The sequence below is a fragment of the Macrobrachium nipponense genome, chromosome 35, assembly GCF_015104395.2.
Source record: "Macrobrachium nipponense isolate FS-2020 chromosome 35, ASM1510439v2, whole genome shotgun sequence".
Taxonomy (NCBI): Eukaryota; Metazoa; Arthropoda; class Malacostraca; order Decapoda; family Palaemonidae; genus Macrobrachium; species Macrobrachium nipponense.
The window spans coordinates 34,017,180-34,043,619 of NC_061096.1; the positions used below are offsets into that span (position 1 = coordinate 34,017,180).

A 26,440-nucleotide genomic window follows, 5' to 3' on the forward strand; every position below is an offset into this window, starting at 1 on the left:
ACAATAACATTTTGTTCATGCCACTTACCTGACAGATATATATATAGCTGAATCCCACCTTTGGATGGTGGGAAGAGACAGAATAGGATTTTTTAGGAAACTTAAATTAAGTAGATGATATACATCTTGGTTCCTCACCTGTTTGCAAAGTAGACTATGTGATTACTGTCACGTAAGGCTGCTTTTGCTTAAATCAGAGTTGCCAGCCAGGTGGAGACCTGTAGTGCTGGTGCGCTCTGGATGATCTGTCAAGGGTACGAGACCTCAACATGACAAGACCATCGAGGCCATACAAATGAGGGCAACGAAGCAACTGACCACCACCTGACCAACTATTCACAAAAAACCCCTTAAAACTAACTAAAGGATGGGAGATCTTCATATAAGACTCACCACAACCTAAAACACAACAACAAACTAACTTAATCCTAACTAAGGGATAGGGAAAGAGCTACTTCCGGACCCCAAGACTGTGTCCGCAGAAACGTATGGCCCCAGTGCATTACAATCGTCATAAATCGTTCTCACATCCCTTAGGTAATGTGAGGCGAAGACGGAGTTACTCCTCCAAAAGGTGCAATCAAGGATGTCCTTGATTGACATGTTCTTTTGGAAGGCAAGAGAGGTAGCGACAGCACGAACTTCGTGCGCTTTCACTCGTAAGAGGCTCAAATCAGTCTTCTGGAAAGATGAATGAGCCTCCTTAATGACGTCCCTTAGAAAGAAAGCAACAGCATTCTTCGATAAAGGTAACTCTGGTCTCTTCACAGAGCACCAGAGATTACCTGAGGGACCTCTTACCTCTTTCGTTCTATGCACATAGAACTTGAGAGCCCTGACCGGGCACAGGACTCTCTCTGGTTCTTGTCCCACCAGACTTGACATACCCTTGATCTCGAAAGTCTTCGGCCAAGGGTTCGAAGGATTTTCATTCTTCGCCAAGAAAGTTGGGTTCAACGAGCAGACAGCATTGTCTCCTTTGAATCCCATTAACTTGCTAAACGCTTGAATTTCACTAACTCTCTTAGCCGTCGCAAGAGAAGTTAGGAAAAGAGCCTTCCTTGTCAAGTTTCGAAGAGACGCTGCCTGAAGCGGTTCGAAAGGGCTTGACATAAGGAATTTAAGGACCACGTCAAGGTTCCATGACGGAGGTCTCATTTGAGGAACCTTCGAAGTCTCGAAAGACTTTAAAAGGTCATGAATGTCCTTGTTGTCAGACAGGTCAAGGCCTCTGTGCCTAAAAACCGCTGACAACATGCTTTTATATCCCTTGATGGTAGGGACCGCTAATTTCTGCACATTCCTAAGAAAGAGCAGAAAATCAGCTATCTGGTTCACAGAGGTCGAGGAAGAGGAAACTCCCTCCTTTTTACACCATGCCCTGAAGGAAGCCCACTTCGATTGGTAAACAGCTCTTGTGGAAGCACGTCTTGCATGTGAGATTGCTCTCGCAGCTGCTTTCGAAAAACCTCTCGCTCTGGCCAACTTTTCGATAGTCTGAACGCAGTCAGACCCAGAGCGGAGAGGTTTGGTGAAACCTTTCGAAGTGGGGCTGTTTGAGTAGATCTTTCCTCCAGGGCAATGTCCTTGGAAAGTCTACAAGGAAAGACATGACCTCTGTGAACCATTCTCTCGCTGGCCACATCGGAGCGATCAGGGTCAACCTCGTCCCTTCTGAGGCCGCAAACTTCCTCATGACTTCCCCCAAAATCTTGAATGGTGGGAAGGCGTACAAGTCTAGACCCGTCCAATTCCAAAGCAATGCGTCTACCGCGATTGCTTCTGGATCCAGGACCGGGGAGCAATAAAGAGGAAGTCTCTTGGTCCTTGACGTTGCGAATAAGTCGACCAGTGGACGTCCCCACAACGTCCAAAGGTCTCGACAAACGTCTTCGTTCAAGGTCCATTCCGTCGGTAGGACTTGTTCCCGACGACTGAGAAGATCTGCCCTGACGTTTTGCACTCCTGCAATGAATCTCGTCAGGATAGTCACATTTCTTATCTTTGCCCACAGCAGAATCTCTCTCGCTAGGGAAAACAACGTTCTGGAGTGTGTTCCTCCCTGATTTTTTAAATAAGCGAGTGCTGTGGTATTGTCCGATTTTATCTGAACAATCTTGTTCTCCAAACTCCTTTCGAAGAACTGCAGGGACAGAAATACTGCTGCCAGTTCTTTGACATTTATATGCCAGGCTACCTGTTCCCCTCTCCAGGAGCCTGACACTTCCTTCCCTCCTAGTGTTGCTCCCCAGCCCGTGATGGAAGCGTCGGAGAACAACACTAGGTCGGGGCTCAGAAGACTTAGGGACACGCCCTCCTGAAGCTTCTGAGGGACCAACCACCATCTTAGATGGTTCTTGACCGGAAGCGATATTCTCAATATGGCATTGAGATCGTCCTTGGCCTTCCACTCGTCCGCAAGGAAAAATTGGAGAGGCCTGAGGTGCAGTCTTCCCAAGGAAACAAACCTTTCTAGCGAGGAAATGGTCCCCAGCAGACTCATCCATTCCCTCGCCGAGCAAGTCTCTTTCCTTAGAAAGGCTGAGATCTTTTCTAAGCCTAGCCGCTGACGTTCCTGGGACGGAAACGCTTGAAAAGCCACTGAATCCATCTGAATCCCCAGATACACGATGGACTGTGTTGGGGTCAGATGCGACTTTTCGAGGTTGACCAGAAGTCCCAGGGACTTCGCTAGGGCTAAAGTGAACTGCAAGTCCTTCAGACACTTCTCTCTCGACGACGCTCTGATCAGCCAGTCGTCGAGGTACAGGGAAACTCTTATTCCCGAAGAGTGTAGCCACCTCGCTACGTTCTTCATTACTACAGTGAACACCATTGGAGCCGTGGTCAGGCCGAAACACATAGCTCTGAACTGCCACACTTTTTTGTCTAAGACAAACCTTAGATACTTTCTTGAAAGAGGGTGGATCGGGATGTGAAAGTACGCGTCCTGCAAGTCTAAGGACACCATCCAGTCGCCCGGTCTCAAGGCTCCCAGAACAGAATGAGGCGTCTCCATCGTGAATTTGGTCTTTTCCACGAAAAGATTGAGCCTGCTTACATCTAGAACTGGACGCCAACCTGACGACTGCTTCGGTACTAGGAAGATCCTGTTGTAAAAACCTGGGGACCCCAGGTCCGCGACTTGTTACACCACTCTTTTGTCGATCATTTGTTGAAGGAGATCGAATAATACTTTCTTCTTTTCCCCCTGATAGGATGGAGAAAGGTCTCTGGGAGTCGTAGAAAGAGGAGGAAGATCTAAAAAGGGGATCTTGTACCCCTGCTCCACGATCTTGAGGGACCAAGAGTCCGTGTCCCTCTCTCTCCACGCTCCCGCAAAAAAACTCAGTCTGGCTCCGACTGGTGTCTGAAGGACATGCTTCTCACTTGGAAGGCTTTGGTTTAAAGGAAGCTCTTCCTCGTGAAAACCCTCTCCCTCGAGGAGCTGCTCTCGAGGGGGGAGCCCCACGAAAGGGCTTAACTTTCTTCGGCGGTCGAACCGCAGCTGAAGAGGTTGAAGGTACGGCCGACCGTCTTGTAGACTGGGCCAAAAGGTCCTGAGTTGCCTTCTCTTGCAAACTGTTCGTCAGGTCCTTTACTAAAGTCTGGGGGAAGAGATGGTTCGAAAGAGGCGAAAACAGCAAATCCGCTTTCTGAGCTGGAGTTACCGAACGAGCTGTGAAGTTACACAGCAAAGCTCTCTTTTTCAATAAAGCCGTTCCAAAATGAGAGACGATCTCCTCCGAACCATCCCTGACGGCTTTGTCCATACATGCTAACACGCTGGACAGCTCCCCCAGACTGAGAGATTCTGGGCTTCTCGCTTGCAGATCCAGAACTCCCAAACACCAGTCAAGGAAGTTGAACACTTCCAGCGTCCTGAGCAGACCCTTCAATGATGGTGTCCAGTCTCCGTAGAGGTCCAGGTTACTTAGCAGAGGTAAAAGAGACCTCCTCTGCGAATCCACTAGGCTGGAGAAATCTCCTTGAGCCGAAGAAGGGATACGAACTCCTACTTCATCTTTGGTTCTATACCAAATGCCCCCTTTTCCGCTAAGTCTAGCTGGCGGCAAGGCGAAGGTCGTCTTGCCTTGATCTCTCCTTCGAACCATCCAATCTTGGAGTTTCTTAAAAGCACGTTTCGTGGAGAGAGAAGTTTTCATCTCCACAAACTCCGGGGTTTTTCCAGTTTTAGATGACGAAAACTGCGAAGGAGGAGACTTGGGAGCTGCGGGCTGAAACTTGTCTTCGAAAGAAGAACGCAAGAGCCGCACGAGGACTTTATAGTCCGAGATTGAAGGGGCCGCAGAAGGTTCCTCTTCAACCGAGTCAGCCGAACTACTCAGCTCTCCTTCTTCTCTAAACGGAAGAGGAGACCGTCTGTCCGGAGAGGGCGTCCTAATGTCGGGTCTTGGCTTAATCAAAGGACCCCTATCCTTGCTAGAGGAAGCCTTATTTCGGCTGTCTTCTCTATGACGCTTACTACTTGATGAAGGTAGAGCGTCCTGACGAGGACGAGCGTCCTTAGCGCCATCAGCGGCAGTCTCACTTGCCAGAGAAGCGTCCTTACATTTCTCAGACGAAAGGGAAGACCTTTTCGCTGGAATACGTGCCTGTGCGCGTAAACTAGCATCTTGGGGTACGACTTCTTGGTCGGAATCCCCAAAAGCGTCTTGAAAAGAGCCCTGAACGTCCTGGTGAGTTTCCTGCCAAGCGTCCTGCCGAGCGTCCTGCCGAGCGTCCTGCCGAGCGTCCTGTCTAGCGTCCTGGCGAGCGTCCTGACGAACGTCCTGCCTAGCGTCCTGCCAAGCGTCCTGACGAGCGTCCTGACAAGCGTCCTGACGAGCGTCCTGCCGAACGTCCTGCCAAGCGTCCTGCCAAGCGTCCCGCCTAGCGGCCTGCCTAGCGTCCTGACGAGCGTCCTGTCGAACGTCGTGCTGAGCGTCCTCCTCAAAAGCGTCCTGACGTAACGTCCTTCATAGAGGACTGAACGAAGGATCGGCGAATCGCCGAAGGAGAAGCGATCGGCGAACGAGACGAAGTAGGTGAGGGAGAAGGAGACTGCTTCGTCCTCTTGACGGGCAGTCTAAGGTCCTTCCTCCGCTTAGGCTCGACTGCTGCTGGGTGAGTCCTCTGAGCCATAAGCGTGGATAGCTGGTCCTGAAGGGACAAAAGAATGTTCTTCGTCGGGGAAGAACGAACAGAGGAAGCAGGACTGATCCTGCGAGAAGACGGGGGGGAGGGGCGATGGGGACGCCTCCTTCCTTCTCACAGGTACAGCTACCTGCTTCTCAGGTATACGCGCCTGTGCACGCAACCCAGCGTCCTCATCGGAGGAGATCTTACCCCTTTTCTGAGGCGGAAAAGCGTCATACGCATCCTCCGACGAAGTGCGAAAGAGGACGTGAAGCGTCCTCCGCACGAAACGTCCTTTTCAGAGGACGAGAGTCTCTCCGAGCGCTCCACCCCTTGCGCGGGGAGGACGCTTCGGAGGACGAAAAGCACTCTTTCAGGACGCGCGCTCGTGCGCGCTCCTGGCAGCCTGGGACTTGCTACAAGGCCTGCCGAAGGGACGCCAGATCGGTGGGAAGCCCCCGTAACCCTCTTGCGGCTTTCGACATACCTACTCCCTGAGTCTTGGGAGTCTGATAGAGGTCTAGGCCTAGAGGCATTATGGGGCCGATCTGACGCCCCCTCCACAACACTAGGGGCACGATCACACACTTGCACCGAGCCAGTTTCTAAGGCTTTCACTTTGGTCTCAAGAGTGCGAAGAGACTCCAAAATCAGAGAAAGAGCATTCGCTTCTCCCGACACAGAATCAGAGCCCGAAGGCAACACAGGTTTAGGGGTAGCAAACTCTACAGGTGTTAATGCAGGAGAGATGTTAGCCTTACCTTTGGTAGAACCACTCCTGGAGGAAGACCTCCTGATCCTATCGCGCTCCAATTTAAGGCGATAGGACTCATATACTCTCCAATCATCATCGGTCAATCTCTCACATTCATTGCACCGATTATCAATCACACAATTATGCCCCCTACAATTCATACATACTGTGTGGGGGTCTACCGATGCTTTCGGTAGCCTCACCTTACAATCAGTCCTTACACACACTCTGAAACTCACAGCACTTGATCCAGACATATCTTATATAGAAAAGTCAATCCAAAATCAAAAAACGGTCCACTATCGCGCATGCCAATTCAACAATCCAATTCAATACCAAAAAACCAATCAGATACTTAAAAGCGAGTCAAATTCCAAAAAATCCTGAGCAGAGGTCTGTAAACAGTTGTTTACCGACCGGCGACAGAAAAAAATATGAATAGAAAATGGGAATGGTTCCTGATATCCGCCTCCCAGCGGCGGGAATGGGTACTACCACCTGGCCGCCCACTGCGTGTGCCGCGAGTTTTGAAATTCTGTCGGACTTCAGAAAATACAGCTATATATATATCTGTCAGGTAAGTGGCATGAACAAACCGGGCGGCGGTGTTACAACCCTCCTCGGAACGCTGGACAACGGCGCCTGCACTGCAGCTGAAGGGGTCACCATAGTGATATGCTAAGTATACACCAGGTGAGGAGGGGCGGCATACCCTGGGGTCGATACGGTGGTGGTGGTGATGGTCACCGGTCCACAAGTCACCAGAGCAGAGCCACTCGCCAGGTGATCCAACAGCCCCCGAATACTCGGTGTCCTCTGGAGACCCAGCGAGTGCCACACCTGGCCGAGGTCGTCCCCCGCAGCAATCGCACCTGAGGAAGCAAGTCCCACCCCGAGCGAACGGAAGACCCCGAGTACAATTGGATGTTGAGGTACCTAGCCCCCTCCCCCACATTTGACGGATCGGGCGAAGAGAAGGAGCAAGAAACGCCTCCCAAAGGGAAGGAGCCATACGCGGGAGCTGAGATGGAGGGAGGAAAGAAGATGATGTGTCCGTGACCAGGGGAGTAGCCGGAGAACTTTCCGATGACTCCCTGGCAGGCTTATGTCGCTTCCTCCTCCCCTCAAAGCGCGCCCACTGCTCCTCCAACCACAAAACACAAATATCACAGGGCTCGGCGCGAGAGCATTCGTGCCCCCGACACCGAGCGCACAATTCATGAGGGTCTACCTCGGGAAAAGAGCGGAAGGCCCCACACCAGGGCAAGTCCTGCGGCTGATAGGGGGCCGCGGGGAACTCTCCAGCTCACGAGAATCCATAATAAATTGCAACAATACAAGCACACGTACTTACAGTATAGAGAACAATTCACACAAAAGCAAACCAAGGTTTGGAGAAAACAAAGCACACGACAAAAGGCAGGCAGAGAGAAGTGGAGAACACGTCTGTCACCCAGCACGGCCGAAAGCAAAGTGAATCTTCACCTCCCAGTCGCACGGTGTGCTGACTGTCGGACAAGCAGTTAACTACCGAACTCCCTTGTTCGAAGCTTACGACCGGTTCCAGCTGCTGCAAGTTACATTCCTATTGTTACAGGACCGATGGTTTGTATTACGTATCAGAACAAATGAAGATGCAGTATGCAAAGTCCATGCATTTATTCCTTACAAGTTTAAAGTGCCTCCTGGACCAAAAATGCACTGCTAATATGCAAATAGCCAACATGAACTGTCCATACATCAAATCATTATCCCTTTTCACAGTGGCACTAATAACTTATGGTAAAGTTCCAGGGGAAGCAAAGTTAAACAAGTCACCTACCTCAACCATTAGATCCATAATGTGACATCTCTTATGTACAATAAGGTATTCCATTACTCGAAGAATCTCAGTCTTAGCACGATGGAGAACAGTATTGTGAATATTCAACTGTAGACTCTGAGCATTTTGTTGAAGGGCATTAAACCGTGCCACTTCACGTGCCATAGTTGTAATAAAGGCTGGAGGTTTTGCTTCTGCTATCAAGGTTAGTGCATTGGAAGCTGTACGGCAGGAATCGGCTTCAGGAATGAGCGGCAGACCGTATTTCATACTGACAAAATATAAGATGAAGAAAATGAAAATACCTAAAAATTGTGTTAACTTTTTACCTACAAAAGGTCTGTAAATTTTAAGAGAACTCTTATCATAACCCAACACTCCCGTATTCACGGAGGATGGGCACCAGACCCATCCCTGCAAATAGCTAAAATCTGCAAATACTTGAAACTCCTAAAAAGACACTTAGAACTGCCCATTTTATTTCAAACAAAAAAATTTTAAAAATGCTTATACCTCAGTATTTTAATAGTTTTATCACAAAATGTGCATTTTGTCACAAAAATATGAAAATACAATAATTTGCCAATATTTTTCAGTGAAAAATACAGCGAATAGGCAGATTTTCCAAGAATAATGGGTATACGTGTATACGGTCTGTAGAAAAATCTGCGTATTGCAGGGGTCGACTGTATAATCAAACTTAAAAGAAAAAAGAACGTTTTTGGATAAAAAAATCAGTCCTTATAAAAACTCATTAATCATGATTAGCCTTTTCTCCATGCAAAATGAACCCAGTCACACCAACTTGAAAAGTGTTTGACAAAGGAAAAAGTACACCACACATGTCCTGTTCACATTCCACTGCCATGCCAGTTTTATCCATGCATTTACAAATGTTTCTGACATCAATTAAGGTATGTTATTTCCTGATACACAGATGAGTCAGTTTTGGTCATCCTGATTTCCATTTGAATAGGAAGTTAAAAAAATGTTCTTTTCCTTATACTACTCATTAAGGAAGATATATTCTGACATTACCATGAACTATGGGATGCTTTTCCTTACAGATACAATTTTCACCTATTGATTACTTGACTACTCACCATTTTGAGCTTCTTAATTTCTGTGTTCTTTAGTTAATTGTACATATTCTTTCAAATTATTACCACATCTTATGAAAAAGAGATGCAATGCTTACATATAAAAATATAATCAAGCTAAATAATGGAAATTTCTTGTAGAGTAAATGCTAATTTTTAAAAAAAGGCAGGTGCAAAGCAAATACAACAGAAATGAATTAACACATTAGCTACATATAAGTATACAATACGTTCTTTAATTTCTGCCAGTAGTATCATATAAAAAACCGAAATGAAAACGTGTGCTTTACACAGAATAATCAATGCTTTTAAACCAAAATGCAACCATATTCTAATGCTATAAGCAGGCAATACTGCCTTAAAACTGAAGTTAATAATAACTACCAACTTGAGGATTTGTAAAGTCAAGCATTGCCTCAGTTACTGGAGTTTCAAATCCCCTAAGAGGAGTTTATGTTGACATTCTAATACTACTAATAATACTACTGGTTTGCAGTAGATTTGATAGTTCCAAGCTCATTTTGGTAATGGTGATCAGCTCTTAAATCAACTATCTAGATATTGCTTTCCTTTCTAAAGACTTCTTTGTACCAGCAAATAAACAACATTTACCTATGATTTACATCCATTTTGCAATAACAGTGTATCTGTACAGTACTATGTAGTGTTAACTGGCTATAACCATTATTGAGGAATCTATCAGACTGTTACATTACTCTAAAACATGTTCAAGTATAACACTGCACTTTATAACTTGTTTGTTGATATAAAACCATTAAGTACAAATAGCATTATTCTGTGTGAATGAAACCCTACTGCTCACATGCCAGCTGACCCCACAGTGCCGAAAGATGAGACTACTCATTCATCTGTGTGCATTTCTTGGATGGGAACATGTTGCTAGGACATACCAAGACAAACACAACTTTCATTTTAAATAATGCACTCCATTTCGGGCTGATTTATTCACCTTAATATAGTGTCCAGTGTTTCATGATTTATTTACTTCTTTGTGCACTCTGACCTGTGACTTACACATTGCCTTGGAGTTACTATGACTCTTCCTCCTTTCCTACTTTTCAGTGCCATGCAGTAGGGTTAAGTGATTTTCTTTAAATTTCCATAATTTTCAGTAATTTTCACACTCAAGCAGTTTTTTCATCATATAATTCAAATTAAGGGTTCTCTTTGCCTTATCTTTATCATGTGGGTTCCTTACCCAGTAACTACTTAATTTTCCCTTAATCATAACAACCTCTGCATTCTGTCTCAGTTGCTATTGTACTTTTTGTATTAGAGGGCCTATTATTAAGTACATAATCCAATTCTGTATTAATCCTGACTCAACATACTTGTGTAGGCAAGAAGTGTAAGTCTTGTTGTGCCTTTATATTGTCCTTGGATAACGACCCCCATCTAGAGTGCCTTTTGAGTTGGGGCCAACAGTGTTATCCTGATTTGATGTGTGTTGTGCCCTGGGTTAGTGGTATTTATTACTCCAGCAGAGCACCTAAAAATGTTGTACACTTCTGTTTCATGTGTAAATGTGATACTGGATTGCATTTTCCCATCACTGTGCAACCACAGCCATCATCTCAGATGTCTTCACATGAGGCTTACTCCTCTATGCCTCTCTAGTATCAAGAATGGCCAGCATGAATGGCATCTTCCATCAGAGTGGTTCCCCACACATGTCTGCAAGGTTCCAAGGCTGAAGGGGGAGACTACCTTCTGGGATCTACTGCCAAATTTTTTAATGTCAGGCAACCACTAGTATACCAAACAACTTGAGCAACAGATGCCATGCTGCAGCCTCAACATGGGTTTAATGCATGTGAATTTCTGCTGTTTGAACTGCCAAGGTAAATCTTCGTCAAGTTTCAGATGCCAGCACTCGGATGACTCTTATCACTCCATTATGGCTGCAACAGGAGTGGTTCTTAGAAATTCTGGAGTTTTTGTGGACATCTCTTCCTGTTTAAAAGTTTCTTAGAAGCAGCTACACTTTCAAAGATTTTGCAGTCACCAAGTTCACATGTCCCAATTATCAAGCAATCTCAAAAGAGGCTTTTCAGAGGTTACTGCAGAAGCTGTCAAAATAGCTAAAGGTTCTCTACTACCACTCTACCAAAGAAAGTTGATAAGTTCATAGCTTGGGGTGACAAACAAGATTCTCATTACCTGAAAGCCTCTCTTCCCATATTAGCTGACTTCTTTTTGTAACTGTTATATGTCTAGAAGTTCTCTCTCTTGTCGTATCTCAGCCATCAAAAGTTATCATTGTGCTTCATCTAGGTCTTTCTCCAGCGCAGCTTTACTCGGGAAACAACAGGAATAGTTCTGACCTCTTTTACTTCAGAGCTGCAGAGCGTCACTAAGCCCGTTATGAACACCCATTGGATGCTTCACTTTTGAATTTGACTTTTATGAAGGAATTTCTGATTGTCTGGCTTTCTCTTAGCATGCTGATGAGCCTCATGCTCATTCTTCCACAGTATCTTAAGCTAATCACAGGTGCTCTTGAGATGGTGCACTTGGGTGTGTTCCACTCAGAATGAGGCTATTATGATCAATGGTTCTTTATAAAAATGTGTTCTATTGTAAAAATATTATGCTTACCCCTCATGTTTATGAAGTATACTTGAAAAGAAGGCACGCAAATAGTATATGCATAAACAACTGACATATCATTCAGTATGCCCCAACAACAGTACTCTTAGACCTTAGCCACAGGGTTTCAGTTCATATTTTGGTAAAATATGAATACTTTATTGAACTGAGAAAAAAATAGTTAAAACTGAAGACAAATGGCTTCCAAAAACTAATGAAAATAAAAAAATAAGCATTCTTTAACAGCTTAGCTTTAGTCTGTTCTGAGCTCTGGATACTTATTTATATAAACATTGTTAGCACATGGTATATGAAATACTGTTACCCACTTCCATGTGAAGCTATTTTGGAGTAACCCTCTGTGGAAGAAAGTTGTAAACCCCTTAATCAGCTGTAAATTGCCTTTCCCTCTGACAAAATCTGCTCCTCAAACTTTTCAATTACATATAATTCTACGTACAGATGAAAACTTCAAATGATTAACTTCCTTTAACATGTGGATGAATTAATTTTTAGGGATAAGTCCTAAACATTATATATAAAGAACTAATTACAAAAAGCAGAAATTGCAGACTTACTAGTAAATCATTTAGATGAACACTTTAAACTGAGTCAGAACCTTAAAAAATTAAAGTTCACTTAGAAATTTGTTACTAAAAGAAACCAAGCAATCTTGATCAGTACAAGTTGGTGCATCTGGGATTCAATGCACAGGAGAAAGGCAATATACAATTAATGGAGTTGTTATGAATAAATAACATACTAAATATGTAACACAAAAATATAATTTATTGTATAGATTCACTAACCTTGGTGCAAGACGATCTGTCTCTGCTGACAAGTCCAGCAAAGCAAGAAGAATCTGAAGGATACAAGTTCAATTTAGGCATCATGTTTATGAAAGCTTATTTTTCTGAAAAGAGGTTTAAAAGACAAAACTAACTCAGCATTAAAACTGGAGAAATTAATAATAATTGTACCTGGCATTTTTAGATATGCAAAGAAATGGAATGGTAATGTGTACTACAAATGCCAAAAAGGGGAAAATGGTGAAATCATAATGTACACATATTATGCATTAGTTTATCATCCTTCCAAATATGGTACATACATACTCCTTGACACAAGAATGCATTGCCTTTAAAGTCCCTTCCTTTCTATATTTTTAATCAATGTATGTATATTTACTATTTTTCTGTACTGAATTTCCTCATTTCCAAAACTGCAACCATTACTAATCTTCACTCTGACCACTACACAAGCTCAACTTTTTCTAATTTCTAAATCTCTTCAAGACCTCTAGAATGGCATTTCTCCCTTCAATACACCTCTCATTTCAGTGTCCCATATGATTTCTTTTAATCCTCATTTCTAAGCATCTATGATCTTACTTACACCCATATCTGCCAAAACAACCACATCCCTGAAATTTAAAAATTCTTCATCAACTCCAAATGTCTTTTATATATCTCAAATTTTATTCCTCTATATTTTATTTTTCACTCACACTCACCCTGAATTTTTTTTTCAATCTCTAATTTCTAGGCTGCTTTTCTTACCAATACGTGTAGTATCAACTAATTCTTACATCTAATCTTCACAAGTACAGTGGTCCCTCGTTAGTCGAAATTTCTTATGTCGAGCTTTCTGTTTGTCGAACAAATTTTTTGGGAAATTTTGTATCGTTTGTCGAACAAATGGTCGTACTTTGAACTAACTGATTATCTAGTTTATATTTGTATTCGACGGCTTACTGTGTCTTACAAGTTAAACTGTACTTAATTTATTTTTTCATTTACAATACGTATATAGTTAATGATAACAATATTCGACAAAATAAATAAAAGTATAAAGCATTTAATATAAAATTTAGCTTTCAATATAACATTTAGCATAAAAGATGTATAAAATTGTACATAACCGCGGTGACGTCACACCCAGCTGACTTGAGACTGAACGAGGGAGTGTTGATATGTTGAGGAGAGAAGGAGAAGAGAGAGTTAAAATATTACTGTATGTATATATTACTGTATGTATTTAAAAGCAATAACAATTCACATAAAAAGGGAATTTCCCAATAAATTTAACGTAATGATAAAATATGAAAACAATCAAATGCAATGCAGAAAAATAAAAAGGCTTAATTGAGCCAGTGTTTGGTACACTGAGTGAGACAGTCTAGTTGAACAATATTAACAAAACAGTAAATGAAAGAACAAAGCTTTCCACAATAAAATTTAGCAAAAATGATTAACAAAATTATTCTTCACTGTGGTGATACACAGCTAACCTGAGGTAGAGTGAGGGAGCGTTTATATTTTTGAGGAATAATGATGAATGATTTTAAGTTATCATGCGTCATGGTATTGTTAAGGAGAGAAGAGACAGTAAAATCTTTACTATATGTACATAAAAGCAGTATCAATTTACATAAAAAATAAAATGCTATTTCACAATAAATTTAACATAATGATAAAGTATGAAAACAATCAAATGCAATACAGAAAAGTCTTAAATGAGCCAGTGTTCATTGCGCCAAGTGAGACAGTCTCGTTGAACAATATTAACAAAACAGTAAATGAAAGAACAAAGCTTTTCAAAGTAAATTTTAGCACAAATGATTAACAAAATCATTCATCATTGCGGTGATACAGCTAACTAGAGGTAGAGGGAGGGAGCACTTAAATATTTTAGGAATAATGAATGAATGATTTTAAGTTCTCGTGCGTCGTGGTATTATTGAGGAGAAGAGACAGTAAAATATTTACTATAATATGTACGTAAAAGCAATACCAATTCACATAAAAAATAAAATGTTATTTCACAATAAATTTAACACAATGATAAAACATGAAAACAAATGCAATCCAGTAAAAAAAAAATTAAAGAAAAAAAAAAGCTTTCTCGAGTCAGTGTTCAGTGCACTGAGAGAGAGAGAGAGAGAGAGAGAGAACGGCTTTGCTTCCCATTGACTTATCAGCTGATCTGGGATGATTATTTGCCCATTTCTTTCACTTACACTCGATCTGCCTAAATCACTTATATTTTTGTTACGGTAAAATACCAATCTAGTGACAATTGCTTTTTACGATTTTTTACTACAGTAAAAATAACTAAGCTCTGTATTAACCCTCTTACGCCGACTGGACGTATTTTACGTCGACATTTTTTGTCTCCCGTGTGCCGACTGGACGTATTTTACGTCGACTTACAAAAGTTTTTTTGAAAATTCGCGGAAAAATACTTATAGGCCTACCAGCCTAAAACTTTTGAATCACGCGCCTTGGGGGATGCTGGGAGTTCACGGATCAAGGTGTTGTTTTGCTTACAATCGTTACGCAGGCGCGCAAGCGCGAATTTCTTTCTTGCCGCACTAAAAAGTATCAGTGACACATCTCGGAAATTATTTTGTCACTTTGACATAATTTTTGTACCATTGTAAATTAGCCGTTACATGAAGTATTATATAAGAAAATGTGCGCATTTTTATGTAGAATACAACAATAAAATACTCATGATTGTAGCTTTTATCAGTTTTGAGATATTTTTATATAAATAACGATAATTGCCAAAATTTCAACCTTCAGTCAACTTTGACTCTACCGAAATGGTCGAAAAACGCAATTGTAAGCTAAAACTCTTATATTTTAGTAATATTCAATCATTTACCTTAATTTTGCAACTACTAATTGGAAGTCTCTAGCACAATATTTCGATTTATGGTGAATTTATGAAAAAACTTTTTCCTTACGTCCGCGCGGTAACTCTTCCGAAAAAATCATACATGCGATTGTGGTAATGTTTGCACCATTTTAAAATTAGCCGTTATATAAAGTTTTATATATGGAAATGTGCGCAATTTCATGCACAATACAACTAAAAACAACCCATGGTTGTAGCTTTCATCAGTTTTGAGATATTTTCATATAAATAACGATAATTGCCAAAATTTCAACCTTCGGTCAACTTTGACTCTACCAAAATGGTCGAAAAACGCAATTTTAAGCTAAAACGCTTATATTCTAGTAATATTCAAGCATTTACCTTCATTTTGCAACAAATTGGAAGTCTCTAGCACAATATTTTGATTTATGGTGAATTTATGAAAAAAATAACATTTTCTTTAGTCCGTCGCGGTAACTCTTCGAAAAAATCATACAGTGCGATTGTGGTAACGTTTGCACCATTTTAAATTAGCCGTTACATAAAGTTTTATATATGAAAATGTGCGCAATTTCATGTAGAATACAACAAAAAATAATTGAAGGTTGTAGCTTTTCTCATTTTTGAAATATTTTCAAATAAATCACGATAAATAGAAAAAAAAACCACGTTCAGTCAACTTTGACTCTACCAAAATGGTCGAAAAACGCAATTTTGTAAGCTTAAAAACTCTTACCAGTCTATAATATTCAGTCATTTTATATTCATATTGAAAACAAAATTAATTCGAAGTCTGCTAGCAAAATATTTAGATTTATGGTGAATTTAAAAAAAAATCTTTCCTTCCCTCCGCGCGCGGATTCTCTGCCACAAATCTCCGAAATGCGTACGTACTTACCATTCTCGGAATATTTGCTCCATTTCATACTAGGCATTTCATAGAGTTTTATATATGAAAATGTGCGCAATTTCATGTAGAATAAAACGAAAAATATTTGAAGGTTGTAGCTTTTCTTATTTCCGAAATAATTGCATATAAAAATAAAAATATATAAAAAAATTCAACATTTGGTCAACTTTAACTCGTCAGATATGGTTGAAAACTGCAATTGTAAGCTAATACTCTTACAGTATAGTAATATTCAATCATTTGTCTTCATTTTGAAAGAAATTGGAAGTCTCTAGACAATATTTAGATTTATGGTGAATTTTTGAAAAAAAAATTTGTTACGTCCGCGCGTTACGAATTCATGCATTATTTTGTGATAATATTTTCTCTGTGCTTTTATTGTTTTACAATGTGTATATACCAAAATGATCGCAATTTAGTGTACATTACAACGAAAAAAAAGTAACTTGTTACCTTTAACCGTTTTGCAACAGCACGATCTTGAATACAATATATAGAAATTTGTTTTTTGCGCTATCATATATCGCATTATTTATATATGATAATGATAATGGTGCTTTCAGCTTCTGCCTGCCTTCGATTACTTGTTTAAGCGGCTTCCTTGTGAAAAGTTATTTTATCTCTCTTTCCTTTCTTGGCATTCTTGACTTATTACTTATTTGTTTGCAAAATTCTCATGTTCGTTTTAAAAGTCTGCCGTTTGCCAACAGTAAGTTGATGTATTGTGGGATAATTAATCTCTTTTGTGCACTTAATATCCAATTGTAAACACACTGATTACTCTCTCTCTCTCTCTCTCTCTCTCTCTCTCTCTCTCTCTCTCTCTCTCTCTCTCTCTCTCTCTCTCCGACACACAATCGGACACACACACACTATCGATTCCTTTGATTATCTTTGTAACTAAAATGTTAAAAAAATTTATTTTGTTATCAACCTTTGCACACTGCAACAATTCGGTTTGCTCAAGGGTTCCCGTGTCTCCTTCCTCCATCCCCCTGCCGGCTGGCGCCATTTTTTATCAAACAGTTTGTAAATCATACACAGAAAAAATAAAATATAGAAAATTTTACTTCATATAATGTACTGTTTTGTTACTTTACACTCTCAATTAACTTTTGAACACATTAATATTAGAAAAAATGTCAAAAGGGAGACTTTTTGGGTTGGCTGGTTACGAATTATCCTGACTCCCTTTATTTCTTATGAGGATATTTGTGTCATATTTCGAACAAATCGTACTTCGAACAGCCTTCTGGAACGGATTAAGTTTGAAGTACGAAGTACTACTGTACATTTATGGAGCATTTCTCTAAAAGCAAGAATTTCCCAAATTCAATCTCCTTTTCAGACTCCATTTCTATCAACTAAAACATGACTTCCTCATCCTCAATCCAAGCATTCCTAACAAAGAAATTACAGTATATTGTTTCTTTCACATAGATTGCAAGAGATGTGAGGCAAGCTTATGATATGCTGCAAAGTACCTTTAATAACACACAAGGCACACTATAAATGGTACTCCTTTTGGCAGATGGTAAAAGAAAGTAATTACAGAATAGGAAAAAACAGAAAGTTACAGGAAACCTAAAAATGGTTCACAAGTGTCTTGAGATAGAAAAGGTGGAAGATAAGATAGAAGTGTAATATTTGAACGCATGGAAAATAAGTGAAGACCGGTTGTACATGATGAAGAAGGAGGGTTCCAAGGTAGGAAGACCTAGGAGGTAGTTGGTCAGCAATAGACTGAAGTGTTGGAATGGAAAGGCCTTCACATACAAATACAGCATAACAGTTACTTCACAAAATGTATCTAGGGCCTTGCATAATTTCATGATAAAGAAATGAATACCAAATGATGTATCAAAAAACTTTTTGCAATCAAAAGACTAAAAAATAAAGGTAAGTGGTAAACATTTTTAAGAAATCACTGACACTGAAACTGGCTAAACAGCTACAAAAACATACCTTTGCAACATCCAAATATGGTTCCCAAACTGGAAATCCTCGTCCAATGAGATCAATAGCAGCTCGTCTAAGAGGAGTGTGTGCTGGTAGCTTTGGACTTCCAGGAGCCAACACCAAGTATGCTAATGCCTTGCCTGTGGACATTATGAAATTGTGATGATAAGATGATGAACTAACACAATCCAGTACTAAGGACTCAATACTTCTTGTAAAGCACACTAATATTCCACCATACTAGCAGCAACTTTTCCAGGGACTGTTAAATGCCCTTTCCAGGGACTGTTAAATGCCCATCTTAAAATAAAAATGATAAAACAAATGATAATTTTCCAAACATGAAACTCAAAACTAAAGCAAAAATACTGAACATTTCCAAATTACCAAGGGCCTAAATATGAGAAGAGAGAATAAAGAGCAACTCCAAGGAACATAAATTGGGCTTTACATAACTGCATGATAAATATAAAACTATGTATCATACCAAGATATAAAAAGCATAAAATCAATTAAAATATATTGAATAATGATATGCTCCAAAAATTTATCAATCACTAATGGGTACTCTTGAATGAAAGATATGACTGTTTATATCTTCTTATCTCAGATACAGTTTGTTAAAGTAGTATAATGAAATATAGTCAAGTGGCCAAGAGGATTAAGATATTGTCCCTTTCAATTATCAAATCTTTTGAAAGATTTAAATATATCACAATTTGGCCAATAAACTGATTCATATCAATATCCATCTTGTTCTTTACAAAATTCCATCAATAGACCTCATTTTAATTCTGGTACCAAGAATTACAATTTTTGAATTCTGACTAAGCCTTACTTTAGATAAAACCTTATCAACATGGAATACAATTTATTGAGGACTTTGACATTAACTAATCATTGTCACAAAAGAGATTAAAAGCTGTTGTTTGGTCAATTTTAAGCAAAGAAAACAAAGGCACATCAATGGCAATATGAATAGAGTAATGGGATGAATAACACTGCAATGATTATTATTATTATTAATAGGGCTTAGTTTTTCTAGACCTCCGAGTCTCAAGTAGACTCTTCTCAGGCTGGTTCTCAGGTATTAATCCTGAGAAAAAAAATAAATAAATAGATAAAATAAAAAATTTGACTTTATTTGAGAAACCTGTCTCATTTAAAAAATTTATGATGTTATTAATTGAAAAATCTTTGCTTTCAGCAAGAATACTTTTCATTTTTGAATTCTGCAGATAAATAGATCTTTGCTGGGTTCAATTTGGACACTCAACAAGCAAATGTTGTACTGTCATGGGTGTTTGACATCTGTTACACTTTATTGGGTCAGCATGTGGTGCTGACATTAAATGACCATACGAGAATTTTGTGTGTCCTATACAGAGACTTGCTAGGATCACCTCTCTTGATCTTTCCACCTGTGAGGATGTCTTCCATGCATATACTTCAGTTTTTATGTTTTTAAGTTTATTTGTTGTTGGCACTGAGGCCCATTCTCTTTTCCAATCCTGGTAAATCAATGGTTTAACAGATGCTATCCAGTCTGACACTGGGGCATGTGTAATTGTTGGAGGGATATGCAGGCTGATTTGGCAGCTGTCTGCATTTTCATTTCCTTTTATTCCCACACGTGCTGGGATCCAACATATTTCCATTGATAATCCTGATTGGAGGAGCTGATGAATTTTTATTTGTATTTCCTTCACTATTTGGTTTACTGATTTATACTGTCTTATAGCATCTATAGCACTACGTGAGTCACTGAAAATAACAGAGACACTTGCTTTTGCCTCATATATCATACCAAGAGCCACATGTTCATGTATAGCTGGGACTTCAGCAGTAAATACTGATGATATTAAAGGTAGACTTTTTTTTTATTGACATATTTTTCGAATATGCAGATGCTCCTACTCCAACATTATTTTTGGAGCCGTCTGTATATACCATAAATTTGTCGCCTTTTCTTCTAATGTGCTCCAAAGCATGTTGCCGGTACATTTCTGTGCTTGTCATTTGCTGTTTGAGTAGGTAAGACAGGGAGGTACATATCTTTATTTGATTTAGAATCCACGGTGGTGGCAATTCCATTGGTGGGTGAAAAATTGGATCCAGGTTATGCAAGTTCATTTTGTATTTAGCTCCTTTTGGGAAAGAGCTAGTACTATTAACTGCTGTTACTGGATTACAGTTTTGAAAGCAGTCAGCTGCAGGAGACGATCCTGCTTGCATTGAAAGACCTCTTTGTATTGTTATCAAATTACGGTGATGTTTTAAGGGTAACACACCTGCCTCTACCAGAAGCGAGCTTGTTGGGGACAATCAGAATGCTCCTGTGCACAATCGCACGCCTTCGTGGTGCACTGCATCGAGAGTTTTTAATGCAGATTCTGAGGTGGATGAATATATTGGACAGCAGTAATCTATTATGGATAAGACTGTTGCCTTATATATCATTAATAAAATGTCTCGCTTTGCTCCCCAATTAGTGTGATAACTTTTTTTAATATGGCAAGGGCTTTGATGCCCTTGGCTTTAATGTATTTGATGTGCTCTTTCCAATTTAAATGTTGATCAAATATCACTCCAAGATACTTGATTTTTGTACAAAATTGTATTTCAGTGATATAAAGGTGAAGTTTGATTGTTTGGTTCTTCATCCATCCTTTATCTTTGTAGAAGACGATTGCTTTTGTTTTATCAGTTGAAAATTTAAATCCAACTGAATTTGTCCAACAACATATATTTGAAATGGCAGTACTGAGAACTCTCTGAGCATGTCTCAAATTACTACTCGTATAATAAATAACAAAGTCATCAACATATAAACTGTTTTTTACACCACTTAGTATATTTAAAGAAATGTCATTGATTGCTAAAGCAAACAATGTACAGCTCAAGACACTACATTGAGGGATTCCTTCTTCCAGTTTATAGGTTACTGAGTAGGAATTTTCTACTCTTACTTGAAAAGTTCTGTTTGTTAAAAAGTTCTTAATAAATATTGATAAGTGGCCTCTTAGTCCCTTGGAGTGGAGTTTTTGCATGATATGTTTCCATGTTGTATCGTATGCTTTTTCTATATAAAAAAAATATAGCTACTGTTAATTTCTTTTGTTCAAAGCCTTTTTTGATATGATCTTCTAAATGTGTTAAGGGATCTAGGGTTGATCTGCCAGCTATTGAACCAGATTGTTGGTGTTAAAATGGATTCTTTGGTTATTTCATACGTTAATCGTGCATTAACCATTTTTTCTAAGATTTTGCATAGGCAACTTGTTAGGGATATCGGTCTATAATTGGATGGATTACTTGCATCCTTTTCTGGTTTATTTATTGGAATTATTATGGCATGTTTCTATTTATCAGGAAAGACACGTTTTAGCAAGATACTATTATAAAATTTTAATAAATATGACTTAGCTATACGAGCTAATTTTTCTATCATTTCAAATGATATTTTATCGTATCCTGGTGTGGAGGGATGACAAGAGTTGATGGCATTATCTAGTTCATCCATGTTAAAAATACAATTATATTCCAGGTCTTCAAGAGTTTCAAAATTGAGTATTTTATTTTCTTTTTGTTTCCTGATATTTTGAAAATGTATATCTAGGCTGGAGTAAGCACTGATGTTTTCAAAATGCTTTCCAATTATATTTGATATTTCATAAGTATCATGGTATATTTTTCCATTTAAATGTATTGCACTTCTTGGAGGTCTTATATGTTTTCCATTGATTTTCCTTATCTTTTGCCAGATATCCCTTGTGGATGTGTTTGACGATATGTTTGAGACATATTCCTTCCATGATGCGATTTTTTCAGCTACGTATTACCGTCTTTCTAAATTTGGCTGTATATTTGTTAAATAGTGGTTTAATGTGGTTAATTGTTACGTTTGTTATAACAATTTTGTTTAATATGTTTATATTATAGGGCATTTTGTTGAGTGATTTAAGGCGAGTTTTGAGTCTGTTTAGATTGCGACCCAATATATGTTTTATTTTACTTAAGGTTGTTAAAGTTGGGTTCCACCATGGGACAGGGGATTTTGTGGAATGTGATTTTGTTTTTGGAATACTTTTATCTGCAGCATTTATTATGAAGTTTGAGAAGGATTCACATGTATTATTGTGATCTTCATTATATGGGAATGGTGGTATGTTTCGTGTGTATAGGAAATATTTATCCCAGTTAGCTTTTTGAATATTATATCTTGTAGGTGGCAATATTTTGATATTACTTAAGTAGTTCAGAATGACTGGGAAATGGTCACTTGTGTATGAATCGTCTAGGACGTTCCATTCAAATTTCTCGGCTACATTTGAACATAATGAAATGTCAACTGAAGAAAAGGTTAGGTGTGTATTTGAAAAATATGTTGGAACTTCACTTTCATTGAGACAACACAGGTTGTGTTTCATTATAGTTTTTCTATGTTGATTCCGGATGTTTCAGTGGGGTTATTAGTATCCCATAATGGATTATGTGCATTAAAATCTCCTACTATAAGTAGGGGTTCCTGTATACTATTGCTAATAAGTTCAGAAAAATCACTAAAATTTGCATTGAAATTTGGTTGGTTATATAAATTACAAATACTAGTGACTTTACTTTTGTCAGGCATAGTATACAGTTTAATTGATGTTATTTGATATGGCATAGATGGTATGTCAGAAGGTTCATATGTAACGCTATTATGAATGTACATGGCTGTGGCTAATTTTCCACCGTCAGTTGGTGAATAACAGGCAATTTTACAGTGTTGGATATTTGTAGGGTTACTTCCTATAAGTTGTAGACATATGCACATTGGGTTGTGGTCTCGTATGATTCTTTGTAATTCACCCAGACGTAGTCAGGTTAAGAGACCATTTATATTCCATTGAATGATATTATATTCCATTATTGAGACGAATTTGTGTTAAATTCTGTAAATTGATTGCTGATTTTACTTTGCCTCTTAGTTTATATGCATTTGAATTTATTTGTGTTTTTTTAATCGTTGCATTTGTATGTTGGTTATTAGATTCTGCAGTTGTTTGTTTTTCATAATTGAATATTAACAAGTCTATTTTTATTTTATAATTTCCTTTTTGTATTTTAAGAATTCAGAACATAATTCGTTCTCCTGTTGGTCTGTTAAAGGGCACCTCCTTAATTTAGTAAAATTGTCTATACAATTTCGTACTGTGTCCTCCGTCTTGGTAGTTAGTTGGTTATATGTACTTACAAAGCATTCATTACAACCACAAGATGAAGCATATTTGGTAATGTTAATTATTGGTTCAGAAGTATTTGGACTAGCTTTAGAAATTTCTGGTTTTGTAATTCTATTGGTCCTTTTCTGTAATGATAAGGACTGTTGGTTTGAGGGGTTGTTTGTTTTGTTGTTGTTAATGGAATATTTCGGTCTTGTGGATGGTTGGGGGGTGATAGTTATATTTTGGTTTGCTTTAATGGTATGATTTTCATTAGTATTATTTGATGAAAATTGTAAAGAGTGATCTTTACTGTCCAGATGTTGGCTGTTCAATTGAGATTGAGGGTAATTGTGTATTTCCACTTGTGATGAGGTTAGTTTAATATAACAATTTGTCGAAAATTGTATTTTTCCTAACTATACAAACCTGAGGTCCTTTAACAATAGGAAGGTACTTAGCGGCAGCTGAACCGGTCGTAAGCTTCGAGCAAGGGGGTTTGATAGTTAACTACTTGTCCGGCAGTTGGCGGTCAGCCCAACTGCGAGGAGAGGAGTCACTTTGCCTTAGGCCCAGGAAACGCAGAGTGAGGGGTGGCATGAGGTGGGACTATGTGTAAAGGACCTCAGGTTTGTATAGTTAAAAAAAATACAGTTTTCGACAAATTGTTATTTGTTCCAATACATATACAAACCCTCAGTCCTTTAACAATAGGAAGACTCACTTATTGGTGGGTGGAATCTGAGTCTTATGAACAGACTGGTGTTCATCCTACCTTGGTTCCCTCCCTGGTCGTAAGAGCAAAGGGAGGGATCCTAGCCTCTGCCCAGCTGATCGGGGTGTGCACCGCAGGGTCAGTGGTCAGACTTCTGGACCAAATTTATAAGAGGGAGGCAAGCGTACCTCTTATAAATAGCAAAAACACAAGAACTAGTTCCTACTTCAAGAGCCAAAATGAAGTCATGGGTTTGTCTCTTGTTGGCTTCCACTCCCCCCCCTTGTTGGCACTCCTCTTACGAGGTTCCTGTCGTCCAGCCACCAGCCACCAGGCTAGGTCCTGCCTCACCTCCTCCGTGAGGGACACGGGGAAGAAAGGTGGGTCTCTTGCCTGTGACCAACACTCCTTTAGTCTCCACTGAAGAGACCGCAAGTGAAGACGCCCGTGAGGGACTAGCTTCTCGAGAGACGATAGGTGACCGATCACGACCTGCCACTGCTGAGCTGGCTGCTCCTGTCGGGACAAGAACTGTCCTGCTGCTCCTGTCGGGATAGGAACCGTCCTGCTGCCTCCCTGAACCTGCTGATCCGCGAATCTGCGGGGAAGACTCGCTCTGCTACCGTGTCGATCAGCATGCCCAGGTACTTCATCCTCTGCTTGGGCTCAAGATCTGACTTCTCGTAATTAACTACGATCCCCTGATCGTGGCAGAATTTGAGGAGTCGATCCCTGTCCTGTAGCAACTGTGAGCGAGAGCTCGCCAGGACTAACCAATCGTCGAGATACCTCAAGAGACGTATCCCTTCTGAGTGGGCCCAAGCCGACACCAGTGTGAACACTCGCATGAACACCTGTGGGGCGGTTGAGAGACCGAAACAAAGTGCCCTGAATTGGTACACCGTCCCGTCGAGGATGAAGCGGAGGTACTTTCTGGAGGATTGATGGATGGGTATCTGGAAATACGCGTCCTTCAGATCCACAGAAAGCATGAAGCCGTTCTCTCTGATGGAATCGAGCAATGACCATGCTGTTTCCATTGTGAACCAAGTCTGGCGAACAAATCGGTTCAAGGGAGAGAGATCTATCACTGGGCGCCAGCCCCCCACCCCCAAGGACTTTTCCACCTGGAAAAGTCGACTGTAGAAGCCCGGCGACTGATCCCATACGATCTCCACAGCACGTTTGCTCAGCATGGCTTCTACTTCCTGCCGAAGCGCCACGTCCTTGGCCGAACCAGGAATGTACGTCTGCTGATGGACCGGGTTGGAGGTGAGGGGTGGCCGAGACTCGAAGGGTAGTAAATATCCCTTCCGAAGGACGTTCACTATCCAGGTCTCTGCTCCATAGTGCTGCCATGTTGCCCAATGGCTCGCCAGGCACCCCACCCACTTCCGGCAGCAGGTGAGGGGAACGCCGTCCCTAGCGTTTCCCTCCTCTCTTCGACTTCTTCTTCCCAGTTCCTCCTCGAGAGAAGGAGGCTGGTTAGGGTCACTCCTTACCAAAGAAGTCGAAGGCAGAGTCTTTCCTTTCGGCTTCGACAAAGCGATTGTCTTAGCCGCAGACGAAGCGCTAGCTAAACTCTTGGGCTTAGCCGCAGTCATTCGAGGTGGCCCAGCCACCTTCGAGACTGCCTGGTGGACTAAACGGTCACTCTCGTCAGTGCGCCGTTGTTCCACTACAGCGTCCACCATCTCTTTGGGGAAGAGAGAGGAGAAACTCTGCACCGGTCCGTTGCGAAGACCCAAGGCCGCCTCTCGCCCAGGCGCCCTGGTCACTCACGTGAGGACAGTGTCCCTACGCCCCAGAACCAGGTTGGCCCACAGGTTAGCCATCTGGTGGGCCAGGTAGGAGATGGCCCTACCTCCAGACTGGCACAGTCTCACGAAAGCCGGGTCCCCTTCAAGAGTGATGTTTCCCGAGGAGGCAGCGGCTTTAGACACTGTGAGGGACCTCAGGTCTAGCCATGAGACTGCTTGGAATGCTGCCACAGCAGTAGAATCCAAGGCAAGTGCCTCTTGCTGCAAGAACCAGAGGTTCTCCAACAGGAGCTGCTGCAGAGACACCCTGGAGTTAGCCTAGCTAATTCCGGGTTAACCTGTTTGGGCGGCAGAGGGTCTTCTGATGGCACGTAAAAGTGCCTCTGTCGCGGTAGAGGTGGGGGAAGGAGCTTGGTCGACCTGCTGGACCGAAGCGAACCCTCCTGTCCAGAGACGAGAGCGTCCACCTGGCTAAGTACACTGTCGGCCAAGGCTGATCGCGGCAGGCCCACCGTCGTCCTGGGTTCCTTTTTGGGCTGTGTCCTGTGGAGACGGACCGTCAAGCCCGTCCAGCGAGAACACCTCCCGAAATCCTCCTCTTTCCACAGGAGGAACCGCAACAGACCCCTCATGGTCTCCTCCTGCCACTTGCGCATACGATCTGGTCGGTCCTAGGAACGTGCCAGGCTCATAGGGCGTCGTGGCGAGATCGCGAGGAGCACGCCCCTCGCGATCACGCCTGGTCGCCTCGCTCTTCCAGGTATAGCCCAAGGAAGTTGAAGGGATAGGAGAGGTAGACCT

General features: G+C 40.9%; 1 protein-coding gene across 7 annotated transcripts in view; it reads right to left on the reverse strand.

Moving 5' to 3' along the window:
* The window catches only part of LOC135208575 (WD repeat-containing protein 7-like), a 263,777-nt gene that overhangs the window by 31,881 nt on the left and 205,456 nt on the right, over positions 1-26,440 (reverse strand). For all 7 annotated transcript variants that reach the window (XM_064240911.1, XM_064240915.1, XM_064240914.1 and 4 more), the window contains 3 exons: positions 17,964-18,097; positions 12,235-12,287; positions 7,716-7,986 (listed from right to left, as the gene is read on the reverse strand). In XM_064240911.1, the coding sequence (XP_064096981.1) occupies positions 7,716-7,986; positions 12,235-12,287; positions 17,964-18,097 (458 nt within the window). The remainder of the gene's footprint in view (positions 1-7,715; positions 7,987-12,234; positions 12,288-17,963; positions 18,098-26,440) is intronic.